Source organism: Raphanus sativus, chromosome 2, assembly GCF_000801105.2.
Source record: "Raphanus sativus cultivar WK10039 chromosome 2, ASM80110v3, whole genome shotgun sequence".
Lineage (NCBI taxonomy): Eukaryota > Viridiplantae > Streptophyta > Magnoliopsida > Brassicales > Brassicaceae > Raphanus > Raphanus sativus.
Window position 1 is genome coordinate 2,029,626 of NC_079512.1, and position 16,535 is coordinate 2,046,160.

The 16,535-nt window shown below is 27.8% G+C and overlaps 1 protein-coding gene and 1 pseudogene across 2 annotated transcripts; both read right to left on the reverse strand.

The window, feature by feature from the left end:
• Nucleotides 1-5,786: 5,786 nt before the first annotated feature.
• On the reverse strand, nt 5,787-10,465 carry LOC108840636 (GDSL esterase/lipase EXL6-like). Of its 2 annotated transcripts, XM_018613465.2 has the most exons (6): nt 10,196-10,465; nt 8,800-8,895; nt 8,633-8,656; nt 8,426-8,529; nt 8,029-8,290; nt 5,787-6,150 (listed from the first exon to the last, which is right to left on the reverse strand). In XM_018613465.2, the coding sequence occupies exons 1-6, from the start codon at nt 10,434-10,436 to the stop codon at nt 5,987-5,989; spliced, it is 891 nt and encodes a 296-aa protein (XP_018468967.1). In that variant the 5' UTR covers nt 10,437-10,465; the 3' UTR covers nt 5,787-5,986. The 2 variants fall into 2 exon arrangements, with proteins under 2 accessions (XP_018468967.1, XP_018468966.1); XM_018613464.2 differs by having other exon boundaries at nt 8,426-8,656; nt 8,762-8,895.
• Nucleotides 10,466-12,219: 1,754 nt separating this feature from the next.
• Nucleotides 12,220-15,498, reverse strand: LOC130504766 (GDSL esterase/lipase EXL4-like; annotated as a pseudogene).
• Nucleotides 15,499-16,535: the final 1,037 nt, after the last annotated feature.

The window sequence follows — 16,535 nt, forward strand, 5'->3', positions numbered from 1 at the left end:
TGGACTTTGTCTTGGGTTTACCGCGTACTCAGAGAGGTCATTATTCTATTTTTGTGGTGGTGGATCGTTTTTCGAAGATGGTACATTTTATTCCGTGTAAGCGGACTACAGATGCAGTACGTGTTGCTCAGCTGTTCTTTGATGGGGTATACCGCCTTCATGGACTTCCGACGTCTATTGTGTCCGATAGAGACACTCGTTTTCTGAGCCATTTTTGGAGGTCGTTGTGGAAGTTGTTGCGTACTAGCCTTGACATGAGCACTGCTTATCACCCGCAGTCCGATGGGCAGACGGAAGTGGTTAATCGATCACTTGGCAACATGCTACGAGCTTTAGTGGGAGCAAACATTCGCGTCTGGGATTCTCATTTGAGTCAAGCGGAATTTGCTCACAACCATGCCACCAACAGAAGCTCTGGTTTCAGTCCGTTTCAGGTGGTGTATGGGTTGGTGCCGCGTTGTCCGTTGGATTTGACTCCTTTGCCTGATCTTAAGCGCTTCCACGGCAAATCAAAGGATTTTGTCACGTCCCTTCAGGAAACACACAAGTTGGTGTATCAAAATCTGGAAGCCTCTGCTCTGAAGTACAAGACGCGTGCGGATGCTAAGCGAAGAGAGTTGATCTTTGCACCTGGTAATCTCGTGTGGGTGGTGCTTACTCGCGATCGTCTTCCCGCGCATGAGTACAACAAACTTAAGTCTAGGAAGATTGGACCTGTTGAGGTTCTTGAGCGTATCAATGATAATGCTTATCGCGTCAAGCTTCCGGATCATATCAAGACTGCTAATGTGTTCAACGTCAAGTTTCTGTCCAAGTTTCATGGCAACAACACTGATCAAGATTCAAAGGCGAATCTTTTCTTACCCGGGGAGACCTGATGCAGCGCATAACCACCGGTTCACGTCTCTTGGATACTTCCGTAAACCGAGTTCGTTGTTTTATTCTAGCTGTTAGGATTTGTGTTTATTTTTGGTTTTGGTTTACTTATCTCTTAGAATATTCTTTGTGACATCAGGATATTCTGTGCGTCAAGTAGTTTAAATAGGATCTTAGCATCATTGTAAACAACACGTTATTATTGAAGTTAATCTCAGAGCTTTTGAAAGTTCAACCTTGGCTTTGTTTTCGGTTATTATTGCAATCAACGACAACAAGCTTGTTCGATGTTCGGGTATTCACTTGACTCAACGAAGACTCGATTCTTTTAAGTCTAACGCTGCGCCAGTTTCTCTGTGTATTGGTGTTGCTTAGTTGTTGCGTCACTGGTCTTTCTGAATGAAATGCAAGAGTTATCTGTTTGGATCCTGATGACTGTTGCTTAGTTGTTGTGTATTGTGTTGCTTAGTTGTTGCGTCACTAGTCTTTATGATTCTTATTTAAGTCTTTCTACAATGAAGTGTACGAGAGTTTTATGTATGCCTAAGCTAACAGAATTGTTCCACATTTGTTGTGTGTTTTTACAGGAAGTTTATACTAAAGACAAAGACAAGAATAATTCCATAGAGATTTTCACATGATGTTGCTTTTCAATGAAAATACAATGTTTTAATTTTTATTTGTTTTAAACTTTTTACTTCTAGATTTGCATAATAATATTTTATACAGTGTTAATGATATTTTTATTTGAGGAATTTACAAAATTATTTACTTATTTTAATTGATTTGTAGTGTTGATTATATATAATAGATGGTCAGCTCATTAAAACCATTAACCCATTGATTTAACTAATTATGGGTTGGCCCAAAACCATTAACTAAATGGATTGGGTTTATTCATAATCCATAAGGGAATGAGTTCATATGGATATGGGTTGGTTTGAGTTGGATTAGAGTCTAACTGTACACACCATCACACCATACATCGCTGTTGTAATCAGAGTGTTTTAATTACGGACATATTATTTCCATTGAAGTGGTTAGGAATACAGAAATAATATATTCCCTTTAACAGCCATGCTAACTCATTCATCTCCACAAGATTGAAGTGGAACGAAATTCAAGATTTGTAAGATGTGACCTAAATTAGGGCTGGACACTAGACAAATACCTGTACATTTCCAGGTATTTGCTATTTGCCTTTATTCATTTGAACAGTTTGATTTAATATATGTATACGTCTTGTTTGAATCAAGTACTCGAAAAAAACTAATACTTGCAAGTTATTTAACTTTATTTGTTACTAGTGATTTTCCGGCGCTACGCGCCGGATTCGTATGTTATACTTTTACATAAATTTATAAATTATTATATGGTCTTAACAAATAAAATATGTTAAATATGAAAATAAAAATATATTAAAAATGATATTTTCTGTTTTTTATAGTGGTTAGTGACTGTAGTGCATTACTTTGTTTGAAGTTGTTTAGTTTAAAGTGTAATAGTATAAGTGATTGTTACAAATTGATTTAATAAAAATAGAATAAAAAGCCTAAAGTCATAGAAAATTAATTTAGTTGGAATTTAAACATAAAACAAAATGGATGTTTTATATAGAGAACATACTTATATTATTAATTATTAAAATAACTATATATGAACTATAAAACTTTTACTAATATATTTAGTTCAAATAATAGAAAGATGGAATATGTTTCAAATTTTATAAATTTTATAAAAATTAAGGGTAAAGTGTCAATTTTTGGTAAAATAATTGGTGAGTATCTAATATATATTTTTAAAATTACCATGTTGACTTTTAAAATATAGAGGTGCAAGTTGTATGTGTTACTTTAGTTTAAAAGGCTCTTAAAAAGATGTATCTTAAAATAAGAAACATAAAATTATTTTCTATATTAGTTTTGTTATAATAAAAGATTTTGTGTGTATTCATAACGAAATCTTGTTTATCTACCCTTATTTAGAAATATCAACGAATCTTAATATGAATCTAAATATGTTTTTTTATCTAAAAACTATAAATGTTTCTTAAACTCCTCTATTTAATGGACAACTTTCATTTTAACTGGAATGGAATAATTTCACCAAATCTTCCTAGTAAAAAGTCAATTTGTTAATTAGTAAATGAGATGTTAGCATCTATAACGATCATGAGAAAGACAATTTCTAACTATCTGTGACATTCGGGCTTGCTGAATTGTTGCATTTAGTAATGGTTTTGATAACAAAAGGTTAGTGTGGTGCAAAGGATTAATGGTGAGGGTGGTGTGTGGTTTACATCAATTTTAAATAAATTTAGCAACCAGACAACGTTTTTAAATTTCTCTCACATTGGAAGTAATGATTCTTTTTTTTAATTAAGTTTTAAGAGTATATTAATCATATTCACGGTTTTTAAAATGTAAACACGGATAGCATGCATCAGGGAAGTTATTGGTTTTTTTGCACACGGTAACATATAAAGATACCATAGAGTTTATGTGTCAATACCAATAGACCAAATGTTAGTCTTTTGGATTTGAATCGCCATCAATTACTAAACATTATAAGAGTGGGATGAGTGGGATTTCTAAATTAATTATATGACGGTTACGTCGATTGTGTTAAAGAAGGAGAGTCGTAGAGGCTCAATTCTCCATCGTCAACATCAAATACAAAGAAACCCATAAAGCAGTGTTTTGACACCTGACCCGGACATTGAACCGGACGATTTGCCGGATATCTAGATCATTGGATCAACCGTGGGTGAACCGAGGCTTAGTAAATGAATTAGGTTTATTATATAATAATATGAAAATAAATATATAAAAACTAAAGTTAATATTTTAAATGTTTTCAAACATAAAGTAATAGTTTGGATATGTATCTATTTTATGTTTAATTTTTTTTTGAAAATACTTAACTTTAGTTTCTATTTTCGTATTTTTATTTGACATACAAAATATTAAGAAATAGTTTAAAGTATTTTTTAAAAATATGTAACATAAGAGTTATGAAATATAAAAAAAACCAAGACATAAAATTCATAATAAATTAAACTTCAATCGAAAATTAAAATATTATTGTAATAAATTGTCAATAACAAAAATAAACTAACACTTAATCACAATTAACACCAAAACACATTAAATAAAGTTGAGAAAAGATTTTAATTATTAAAAAGAGAATGCCACATTGCATTTTTCCCCCAAGGAAATAAAAAACTCAACTTTATTAGTATAGATATATAGATTAATTATATGACGGTTACGTTGATTGCGTTAAAGGAGGAGAGTCGTAGAGGCTCAATTCTCCATCGTCAACATCAAATACAAAGAAACCCTATAAAGCAGTGTTTTGACACCTGACCCGGACATTGAACCGGACGATTTGCCGGATCTCTAGATCATTGGATCAACCGTGGGTGAACCGAGGTTTAGTAAATGAATTAGGTTTATTATATAATAATATATTGGCTATGAAAATAAATATATAAAAACTAAAGTTAATATTTTAAATGTTTTCAAACATAAAGTAATAGTTTGGATATGTATCTATTTTATGTTTAAATGTTTTTGAAAATACTTAACTTTAGTTTCCATTTTTCGTATTTTTATTTGACATACAAAATATTAAGAAATAGTTTAAAGTATTTTCTAAAAAATATGTAACATAAGAGTTATAAAATATAAAAAAAAAAACATAAAATTCATAATAAATTAAACTTCAATCGAAAATTAAAATATTATTGTAATAAATTGTCAATAACAAAAATAAACTAACACTTAATCACAATTAACACCAAAACACATTAAATAAAGTTGAGAAAAGATTTTAATTATTAAAAAGAGAATGCCACATGGCATTTTTCCTCCCAAGGAGATAAAAAACTCAACTTTATTAGTATAGATATAGATTAATTATATGACGGTTACGTCGATTGCGTTAAAGAAGGAGAGTCGTAGAGGCTCAATTCTCCATCGTCAACATCAAATACAAAGAAACCCTATAAAGCAGTGTTTTGACACCTGACCCGGACATTGAACCGGACGATTTGCCGGATCTCTAGATCATTGGATCAACCGTGGGTGAACCGATGTTTAGTAAATGAATTAGGTTTATTATATAATAATATATTGGCTATGAAAATAAATATATAAAAACTAAAGTTAATATTTTAAATGTTTTGAAACATAAAGTAATAGTTTGGATATGTATCTATTTTATGTTTAAATTTTTTTGAAAATACTTAACTTTAGTTTCCATTTTCGTATTTTTATTTGACATACAAAATATTAAGAAAGTTTAAAGTATTTTTTAAACAATATGTAACATAAGAGTTATGAAATATAAAAAAAAAAACATAAAATTCATAATAAATTAAACTTCAATCGAAAATTAAAATATTATTGTAATAAATTGTCAATAACAAAAATAAACTAACACTTAATCACAATTAACACCAAAACACATTAAATAAAGTTGAGAAAAAATTTTAATTATTAAAAAGAGAATGCCACATAGCATTTTTCCCCCCAAGAAGATAAAAAACTCAACTTTATTAGTATAGACTTGGCAAAATCAAGTACTTATCTACAAAATACTTGATTACTTACAATTATTTAAACAAGTATTTTTAATGAGTAACAAGTAACTTTTAACTGGCACCAAGTATTTGTCAACAAGTAATAAAAAAGAATAGAAAAAATCGTCAATTAAATGGGGTTATTTACTTATTTTTGACTGTAACCATTCTCCTTGAGAGTATCCCAATCAATGAAGAGTATGCTAGACTCATTAAGAGTGCCAGATTAAACTTTTTGTTTAAGAGCCTGCCAGATTTTAGTCCGATCAGTAGACAGATTTTACAATCGCTCTTATTCTGTGTTATTTCCGTAATCATGCATGCATTTGTTGACAAACGCGTTTGTGCTGTGACATTATAAAAGAAAGGACAATACAATTATACATAATTGGATCATACATTCTTTTTTTTTTTGAACTGATGGATCATACATTCTTAACACTAAGAATACATATCGTCATGTATGATATTGTCGCCTGTTACATGAATATTAAAATTAATCATGGTAAGAAACAAGAAACTAAATCATGCAAGGCCTTTCCTCATCTGATAGATAAGAGGTTTAGATATTACTTCATAGGCTTTCATGGTGGGGTGAGCAAAGTCATAGAATACGTACTCATCCGGGTTTCGGCATGGTATTATCGATGTCACCATACAACAACACGATCTTTTCGCTTCTGTAAACCCTGCAAGCATATGTACACACATGCATAACTAATTTGCCATATAATCTATCAATTTAAGATTTTAATTTTTATCTACCATTAATAAGTCATAGTAGGACCCCTTAAAAAATTAGTTAATATGACATATTTGATTATTTACATTAATAATAAACCAATTATAAATTTGAATTTCATTTATTAATGATAACAAACTTTGTCGACAAAAAATCTAATAAAATCTTATTTAAAAACTTAAATATTTTAATAAAATAACACATTAATTAATTTCGTAATTGGTAATATTAAATTATTATAAATTAATGTTAACTAAATTTTTATTATAAAAAAAAGAAAATAAAGATTTTATACTATTTTTTACAAATTTCTATAATTATATTCTGTATTATATAAAAATAGAACTGCTATATGAATTAAATATACAAATTATATTAAATAGGTAAATTGACAAATTTTATTTTTAAAAATTGTTTCATTTAAACAAATTATCACTCATCATTATTTCGTAAAACTATTTTATACAAAAAAATTATTAACATAGGTTAAACTTTTATATCTACAACTATATCTTAAATTTTATTTATTTTGAAACTCTCAACAATATATTATTTAAAATGTTTATATACAATAATATATATATATATATATATACATATATATATATATATATATATATATAATAACCTTTAGTTCATATACTATTTAAAAATATGTTAGTAGAAAACTATGAAACTTTAGTAATTCATTTAAACTATTAATGACAAATCAAATTTTAGTTGTATATTTTATAATCATAATGAAATCTGTTGAGAAAAAATTAGACAATATTACCAAAATTAAAATATTTTTTATAAAATAAAAATTCATGCAATCTTCCAAACTCAAAAATAGTAGTGTAATTTTTCAAAATTTTCTTCACAAAATATAAAATTTTGAAAATAAATATTCAAACTAAAGATAATATTTCAAATTTTACATAAGATAAAATCATAGACAATAAAGAATAACTTTTTGAAAAGCACCACGAAAAAACAAACTATATATGTTGTAAAAATTAAAGAAATCTAATATTTTGAAATCTTAACTAAAAATAACAATAAAACTTAATATGATTGAAAATATCTTATATCAGTAAAATTTACTAAAATTATATGATAGATGCTACTATGTATTAAAATTACTAAAATAACAGGTCAAAACATTTTTTACTTATAAATCCCGAGAAATACTAAAATAATATATGTTAAAGTATATTTTAAACACAACACAACACGTAAATATAAATTATCTTAAACATGTTTTTCTATAATAAAAATAAATAAATTTTAAAAGTGTATTATAGGAAAATGTATAAATTAAAAGAAAATACTTTTAAAGGAGGTTATTTATTTGATTATTTCATATTGTTATTTTATTATACCTAATAGTAAGTAACAAATATTAATAACAAATTAAAATGTATTAAACAAAACACTATATATTAATAATGCCGAATAAGAAATATAAACAATAATATTATCGAGTTACACATATATAATATTAAAATGAAAACTATATATTTAAAACATTTTTTAATAATATCAAATATATTTATAAAATGAAAAAATATCCGCACAGATATGCGGATTAAAATCTAGTTATTACTTAATATGACTATGATCTCCATGTAGTCCTTCCAATAAAAATCATTTAACCATTACACTAAGATAATTTCAACAATTTATGGGGCCCAAAAATCTATAATCTAAATATAATTTGGAGGCCAACATGTGTGTAATCTTTTAATAGAAACATAACGCAGCCGAGTGGCCAAGACAACATCGTTATCATCACTTGGTTATTTCATGCATATATTTATGGAATGTGTATTTGATTACGTACCAAAGACCTTAGGATGGTTGATAAGATTCATAATAGAGCCGTACATGTCGACGTAAACAAACTTTGCACCTTTAAAACATTCTTCTACTTCGTAACCAATAAGAGCTTTCCGCAATTTTGTGTTGAAGTCTTCCGAAATTTTATTCATCATGAAGTTACACCATGCAAATACTCCACCAAATATGAAGCGATGGAAAGGCAAGCATCCTACGGGAATCGCTCCCATCACCGCGAATTTTCTCGCTCCAAGATCGTATAAATCCTACATATATATAGTTACATAAACCAAAAGAATGTGAACAAATGCATATTATATCACTGCTTGATAAACATGATTATATTTAAGTTTTCAAAAACACACACACATATATATTTGTGTATCTTATAAAAGTCTTACTTGTAGGAATGTTTTTGTCCAAAAAACCATGTTACTTGTGTATGTATCTTTGGATTGTAATCGTAGACGAGCGGGAGTCACGAAGTATGCAATATCGTTATTTCCTTCAGAAATAAGAAACACCGCGTTTGAAATTATATTTTTCATCTCTTTCTTATTTTTCGTCGCATTTTTTAGTTGCTTCAAATATTTTTTGAAATCTCTTACTTGGTCCTCTGTCGATAAGACTCTCTAACCAAACAGCAACCCACGACCATAAAAAAACAATAATTAGAAACTATAGGTATATATAATAGTGTTTAAAGGAAATAACAAGTTCGTGGTGTTTCTCTTAACATGTATTCTAGATGTAAGATCGTCGATTCCTGAACCACCTGATGCGAAACAAACGCCAGTTTTAAGGTCGTTGCGCTTGATGCGACGCATCCTACGATAGGCGGGTACAACTCTTTTCAACCCCAACCCTTGAGCTATAACAGAATATTTCACGACATGAAAATAGTATTTCTCTATAACGTATTTTTCTATATAAAGTAGGGAAAATTGCCAAATATAACTCACAACTTGATTTTAAATGCAAAAGTATACCCAAACTTGAATCAAATGCAGAAGTAACTTAAAAGACTATTGAAATTACAACCAAACCCTTATGACCAAATAAAAAAAAAACAGTTTTTTTTTTTACGTTTTTAACCCCAATAAGTCTTCTGGCGAGAAGACTTTCAAGTAAGTCGTCCAGACGACTTACTTGAAAGTCGTCCAATATAGTTAATTTTAAAAATAATTTATAATTTTTTAAAAAAATATTTTGATAAGTGAAAAATTGAAAGCATGTAATGAAGATATGTTAAAACTGTTATAAATTAAAATATAACAAAAGTGAATTGTTTTCAACATAGATGAGTGAAAGTAGTGAGTCATGATATTCTTTGGTTTAGGTTTTGCCAACATATGTTGTAGTATTGTATGTATTCTTAGAATTAGATTTTGGAAAGCATAAAAGTATTTATGAAAAATATGAAATTTACCCAAATATGTTTATTTATGTGTATAGTAAACACTAAGTAAGTTTAATTTGATTTTATAACTTATTTAGTTAGTTAATTTTAGTCAATTTAGTTTAGGGGTTAAATTTAGGGTCTGGACGACTTACAAGTAAGTCTTCTAAACGACTAGACGACTTACAAGTAAGTCTTCTAGATGACTAGACGACTTACAAGTAAGTCTTCTATACGATTGGACGACTTACAAGTAAGTCTTCTGGTATAGTTGATCTTAAAAATAATTTATAAAATTTATAAAAAAATATTTTGATAAATGAAAAATTGAAATCATGTAATTAACATATGTTATAAGTGATATAAATTAAGATACAATAAAAGTGATTGTTTTCAACATAGATGAGTGAAAGTATTTAGTTTCCCGCTAAAAATATTTGAGTTTCCCGCTAAAAATATTGAAGTCTTCTGGACGACTTACAAGTAAGTCGTCTAGGAAGTCTTCTATTCAGAAGACTTACTTGAAAGTCTTCTGAATCTAAAATATTTAACCTAATTGGATTTTTTGTTTCCCTATATAAAGAAAAATTTACACATTCTCTCTCATTTTCTCAAATGGCTGCAACAAAAATGTAATGTTCATCATTCTAAAACTCATAAACCTCTCTCTAATCTCTTTGAACTTATAACTAAATAAAATAAAATAAAAAAACATCTACTTTTTTCTGTAAAAAAAAAAAAAGACGACTGTAAAAAGAATGTGATATCCTACCAACCATATCGGTGAAAACTCTCCCATTTCCAAATCTGCCCGTCGGTATCTTAAAGTCATAGTTCCAACCATATGGCCAGTAATTTCCCTTGAATACAGTAAGAAGACGATTATTGTTACCAGTATCTAGTATTGAATCTCCAAAAGCAAAAACTGCAGAAAAGGATTTGTTTTGTCCAGCCGCTGATGAAAGCCAATAAATGGAAAATAATGTCAAGACCAATATATTTTCCCTAAACATATCGACTATTAAGTTCACAAGTTTTTTTTTGTTTTCCTTTGTTTTATAATGAATTTACTTGATGTTTTTCTAAAACTAGTTTTAGACGTCTAGTTTTTGTTTGTCCAAGGACGCCAAAATGCATGGGAATGCAGTACACGCATATTGAATGTTAGGATGTTTTAAAGAAGATAACAACTCCATATAGGCCTTTAGGAAAAAATAACTTTTAAACCCTTAATTATTTTTTGTAACTTAACCCTTAAATATTTTTTGAGGTTTTTAATAATTTCTTTTTAATAAAATTACGAGTAATATTTGTATGCATTTTAAAACAGCATACAAGCATCAATTTTTTGTTTCTAAATAACATCAATCATTTTTAGTAGTTAAATTTTAACACAATAATGAATAAAAAAAATTAGAATCGTTACTGTAACTAGTAAGATATAAGGCTGGCCCCGGACCATTACACTAATTGTCTTCCCTCATTCCTTCCTGACTCGGCTCTGCTTAGTTAGTGGTTGCCATGAGACGTCACTATTATTTCAACAAATTTTTATACTACCATATGCGATCGAGAGTTCGAGACGCATATGTGTAAATAACACTGGTAATACACACAGTTGAAAAACGATACAATATTTCTGACGGTGATGATTTATATACTGGAGATAAGACATTATTATTTTCATTTTCCAACCTCATCTCCTTTCATAGTTTCATGCGATCTAGATATTCATGAAGATTAAAAATAATGATATCATTGAGAAAATTGCCTAATCTGCTCGATTTTATAGTTTATTAAAAGATATATTGGTTTTGTAGTGAACTGTTGTGCACTGACCTAACAATATTATGGTCTCGTATCCTAGCAAATTACTCTGATTTGTCTGTTGTTACCATTCTAAACTTTTTTTCAGAAAGGAGGAGATACATTTACGAAAATATAATTCAGATTTAAAATTATATTATTTCCTACAGTATCAACTATAATCATCAATGTTGGGACATTATTGTTATTTTCTTATTCCATACTTTTAGATTTAGTTAGCTAGGAAATGGTTATTGATTAAGTCGTTTCCTACGATTACATAAAGTCTTTTCTGATTTTTTTCTTTATCATACATTCTAACCAACCACATAGATCTGAAATTATGTTTATACATAAACAATACATAAATAGAATATACACCCCTTTTTGTAATTAGAAGATTAAAATAGGCCATCATGTATGCTCATAAATTTATAATTATTTAACGATGTTTTTTGTTTGGGTGTAATTAATTAACGAGGTTGATTGTTTATTATTTTTTTATTTGGTACGTTGTTGGTTAAGCAAGGCCTCTCTTGATTTCCTGGACCAGCCTTTTGGAAATGGTTTGGTAGGCTCCCTCCGAGGGATAACAAAGTCATAGAAGACGTGATTATGAGGATTTATGCAAGGTATTATCGCTGTAGGCATACAACAACACCCATTCTTGGCATTACTAAATCCTGCAACAATATAAGAACATGATACATCAGTACTAAATAGATTTTGCCTAATGTGCTTTGTAATTAAGATTACCTTTGTTTATTAATGTAAGATGTTATGCTTAAATTTACAAGATTAGTAAATTATTGTTCTCTATAAAACGTCACTATAAAAGAAATTAAAAAAAATTAACAAATAATAAAATAACCGTAAAATATAATTCGTAGAATAGTTTCTAATTAAATTAAAATAGATATAAAAACATGAAAATTTATTACAATTTGAAACACCAACTTTTTTCTAGTAACATATATTGTGAATCGCTCGTCAATCTATGATGTACAAATCCCTCGTCACATATCCTCGCATGAATGCAGATCGAGTCATAAAAACGAGATTCCAAGATCATTATTTCCTTGAGAACAAGATATACTGCGTTTGCAATGATTGAACTCGCTTGCGTAGGTGCTACGACCTTTAGCTTCATTATGTACTTTTGTAATCACTTATTTGGTCGCTCGGTTATAAAACTCTCTAACCAAACCCCCCGCATACATCTATCTGTATTAAAACAGAAACATTACAACTTCTTCTAGGTGGATTTTAAAGGTGGACCTCTTATATTTAAATTAAACATCATCCCTTATTTATAATACGTACCATATACGGATTCCATATATTATTACATGTGGATTTAATACGTACCATTATTACATGTCGATTTATATACTAAGAATATAATATGTACCATTGCTCTGAAACTAAATCTTACAATTATATTGCAATTATACATAATTCATTTTTTTGTCCATATTACAATTATATATAATATATATCTTATTAAAACAGAAACATTTTAACTTCCTCTAGGTGGATTTTAAAGTTGGATATCACATTATTATTCTTAGCCTAACCTTTCATTTAAATGTTTCCTTAGAAAGTTTAATATCAAGCACCTATCATTTAACTCCACCGTAATTAATATTATCCTATCAATTAACTCTACCGTAATTATCATTTAACATCACCTCTTTTTATTTATTCTTTTATTTAACATTAACTTCATCAAACTTTCATGTGAATGTAAATCATTTGACTATAATTTAACTCCACCATAAATTATTTACAAAATATCTAAATCATTTGATTATCATTTAACTCCACCGTATATATTATATAATAGTACAAATATAACAACCCCTCTCTTTTATTATAGTCAAATGAATACAACAAATGTCTCCAATATAAATATTACACGAGTATGAGTTCTTAAAAATAAATATATAAATAAATAGAAATAAAAATAAATGTTACACATGTTATTAAAAATATATACGAGTCCAAAACATGTCACTGGACATGCCCAGTTTTAACTATCTTGATCCAATTATCTCCCAAACCAATGTATTGAATTAACCAAATAATTTAACAACATGTTTCAACCCCATCGGTACTTTTTTGAAACCCAATACTAAAGATATCATAATATTTTTTTTCTTTATGCTCAAATAATGAATATACACTAAATAGAAACATCAATTTATTCTTTAAAAGTAATCAATTATGGGAAAACCCCTTCACCAAGTTAAAAATATATTCTTATTTCAATAATAGAAACATCAATTCAAACTTTTAAAAAATCGATTATGAGTTTACTATACCTAAAATCTCGGTGGCAATCAAATATTCACAATCAAATTTATAGATTTGAAATATCGTAAATATGGAAAACCCCTTTCTCCAAGATTAATCTATACTATACCAAAAATCTCGGTGTCATGGGATTTTGTATTTATGTATATCTAACTTAATAGCTAACTTGACGTATTTATGGGATTTCAATAACAGAAACATAATTTTTTTAAAAAAAAATCGATTATGAGTCTACTAGCCTAAAAATAAATTAAAGAAAAGGAAAATAAGATGTAGCTATTTTTTCTCTCTCTCTTTCCTGAATAATTGTTGTTACTAATAGACTTATTAATTCTATATGGACATTGACATTTATAATGAAATTTTTCTTTCTTGGGCATAATAGTTATTTTGTCAATAAATATAAAACAAAAAAGATTGTATATTTTTATTTCACTTAAATTTCTAAAAAAAAACACATTGTCATTTTTAATTTATTGGATTTTTTGCATACACATTCAAAATACTATTCCTCTAATTAAAAATTGAATCTATAATTGTTTTTGGATTAATACAGATTCATTTAAATTATTTTGCTAAATATAAAACATTTACGTATCCGCACGATTAATCTTTCTTGCTATTTTTTTATTTTTTCCCATTAAATTTTCTGTTTATCTATCTTATAATAATTAATAACTATTTTATTAAAATTATAATGGAGACTTCAGTTTTGTTCGTCTAAATCGTATTGGTTAATATTAGATTAGTGTCTCCATCTTATGTCTATATCTATAATACACTATTATGTTAGTCCAAATCGTATTGGTTACTATTAGATTAGTGGTTCACAATACATCTGTAATACACTGTTATTTTAATCCAAATCGTATTGGTTACTATTAGATTAGTGGTTCACAGTACATCTGTAATACACTGTTATTTTAATCCAAATCGTATTGGTTGATATTATATTAATGTTTGCACCATATAATTATATCTCTAATACACCAATAAAAAACTATTAATACAAAAAACAGTTTTCATTGTTTTTAAACAATACGTTTTGGACAAACTCGAAATTATATAAAACTACATTATGTGAAATAAAAAAATTCTAAATTGTATTGACTACTATAGAATATATGTTATGTGCTAAAACAAAAATAAAATCCGCGCAGTCGCGCGGGTCATGATCTAGTAATGTTTATTAAAAAATGTTAGTTAAGACATCTTATAACATTTTAAACCGATGTAAAAAGTTCGGTATCTTTATAGTCACCATTAGTCTAGATGTAACAGGGTCGACTCCTGCACCATCCGATGCGAAACAAACGCCAGTTTTAAGGTCGGTTGGAGCAATGAAAAAATTACGAGCAGCTGGTAAAGTTTTTTTTTACGCCCAAACCCTCGGCTGCCACAATCAAAACAATAAAACTTTACCAGCTGCTCGTAATTTTTTCATTGCTCCAAGCGACCTTAAAACTTGATTTTATTATACGGATAGTTGACTCAAAAAAGAATTGTAATAGCTCATGATATGATGTATATACCAATTATATCGGAGAAAACTCCTCTTTTTTTTTTTCGAGAAAACTCTTCCATTTCCGAATCTTTCCGTCGGGACTTTCATGGTGTAGCTTCTCCCATATGGCCAGAAATTTCCTCTCATAAAAGTCAGGAGAAAATTGTTGTTACCGGCATCAAGTATTGAATCTCCCAAAAGATCAAAGTGGACAAAACTACAAGATTCGTAACATGTGAAGTAAAGCTGTATTAAGTATTTTCTCCAAAAAACGAACAACGATAAATTATTAATTATGATGCGAAAGTAGATTTCAATCCAAATAAACCAATTAATAAATTTGGATATTTGAGTAACACATTGTAAATCTTTTTTGACTCTCCCTACACACGTGATTAGCATAATATTTTTTCCTTCTACCGATTTGTATGATAGTGTTCGTCTACCATTTTCACATTGGCTTCAGAGTACCAGGACTTCCGTTATGTTTATCCTTAAGATCTCAAGAACTTAGGACTTGTCTATTTGGAGTTATTAACCCCCTAGGATGAACCTTTAGATTTACCAACTAATAGAAAATTGTCATTTTAAATTCAGTATCTTTTAATTAAGGAAATAAATAACTTGTCAAATTATATTATCTTTTCAAAATAAAATTTTAAATAAATAAAAATCTCCTAGATTATATTTGAGAAGTGATTTTGCCACATGTCTTCTCTACAATCATTCTCACAAAAATAATATGACATGGCTACTAAAATTGATGACATGTCTTATAGATTAATATGACATGGACAATTATATTTAATGTTAATTTATATTTTTGGTAAACTTTTTAAAATATGGTAATAACTCATATATTACATTTATTTTCGATTTATATTTTTGGATTTTTTTAAAATATGGTAATAACTCATAAATCATCATTAAAATAAGTATATTCAATTAAAGCATTTCAAAATTCAAAATATCATTTAAATTAAAAATATTTCAAAAATATATACATATTTCTAGAAAATTATAAAAATTAAATCATAAAATCAAATTACATCGTAAAATCATTAGTTTCTTAGATATATTTACAGATTTTTATATTTGAGAAGTGATTTTGCCACATGTCTTCTCTACAATCATTCTCACTAAAATAATATGACATGGTTACTAAAATTGTGACATGTCTTATATATTAATATGACATGGACAATTATTCTTAATGTTAATTTATATTTTTCGTAAATTTTTAAAAATATGTTAATAACTCATATATTACATTTATTTCGATTTATATTTTTGGATTTTTTAAAAATATGATAATAACTCATAAATCATCATTAAAATAAATATATTCAATTAAGGAATTTCAAAATTCAAAATATCATTTAAATTAAAATATTTCAAAAATATATACATATTTCTAGAAAATTATAAAAATTAAATCATAAAATCAAATTACATCGTAAAATCATTAGTTTCTTATATATATTTA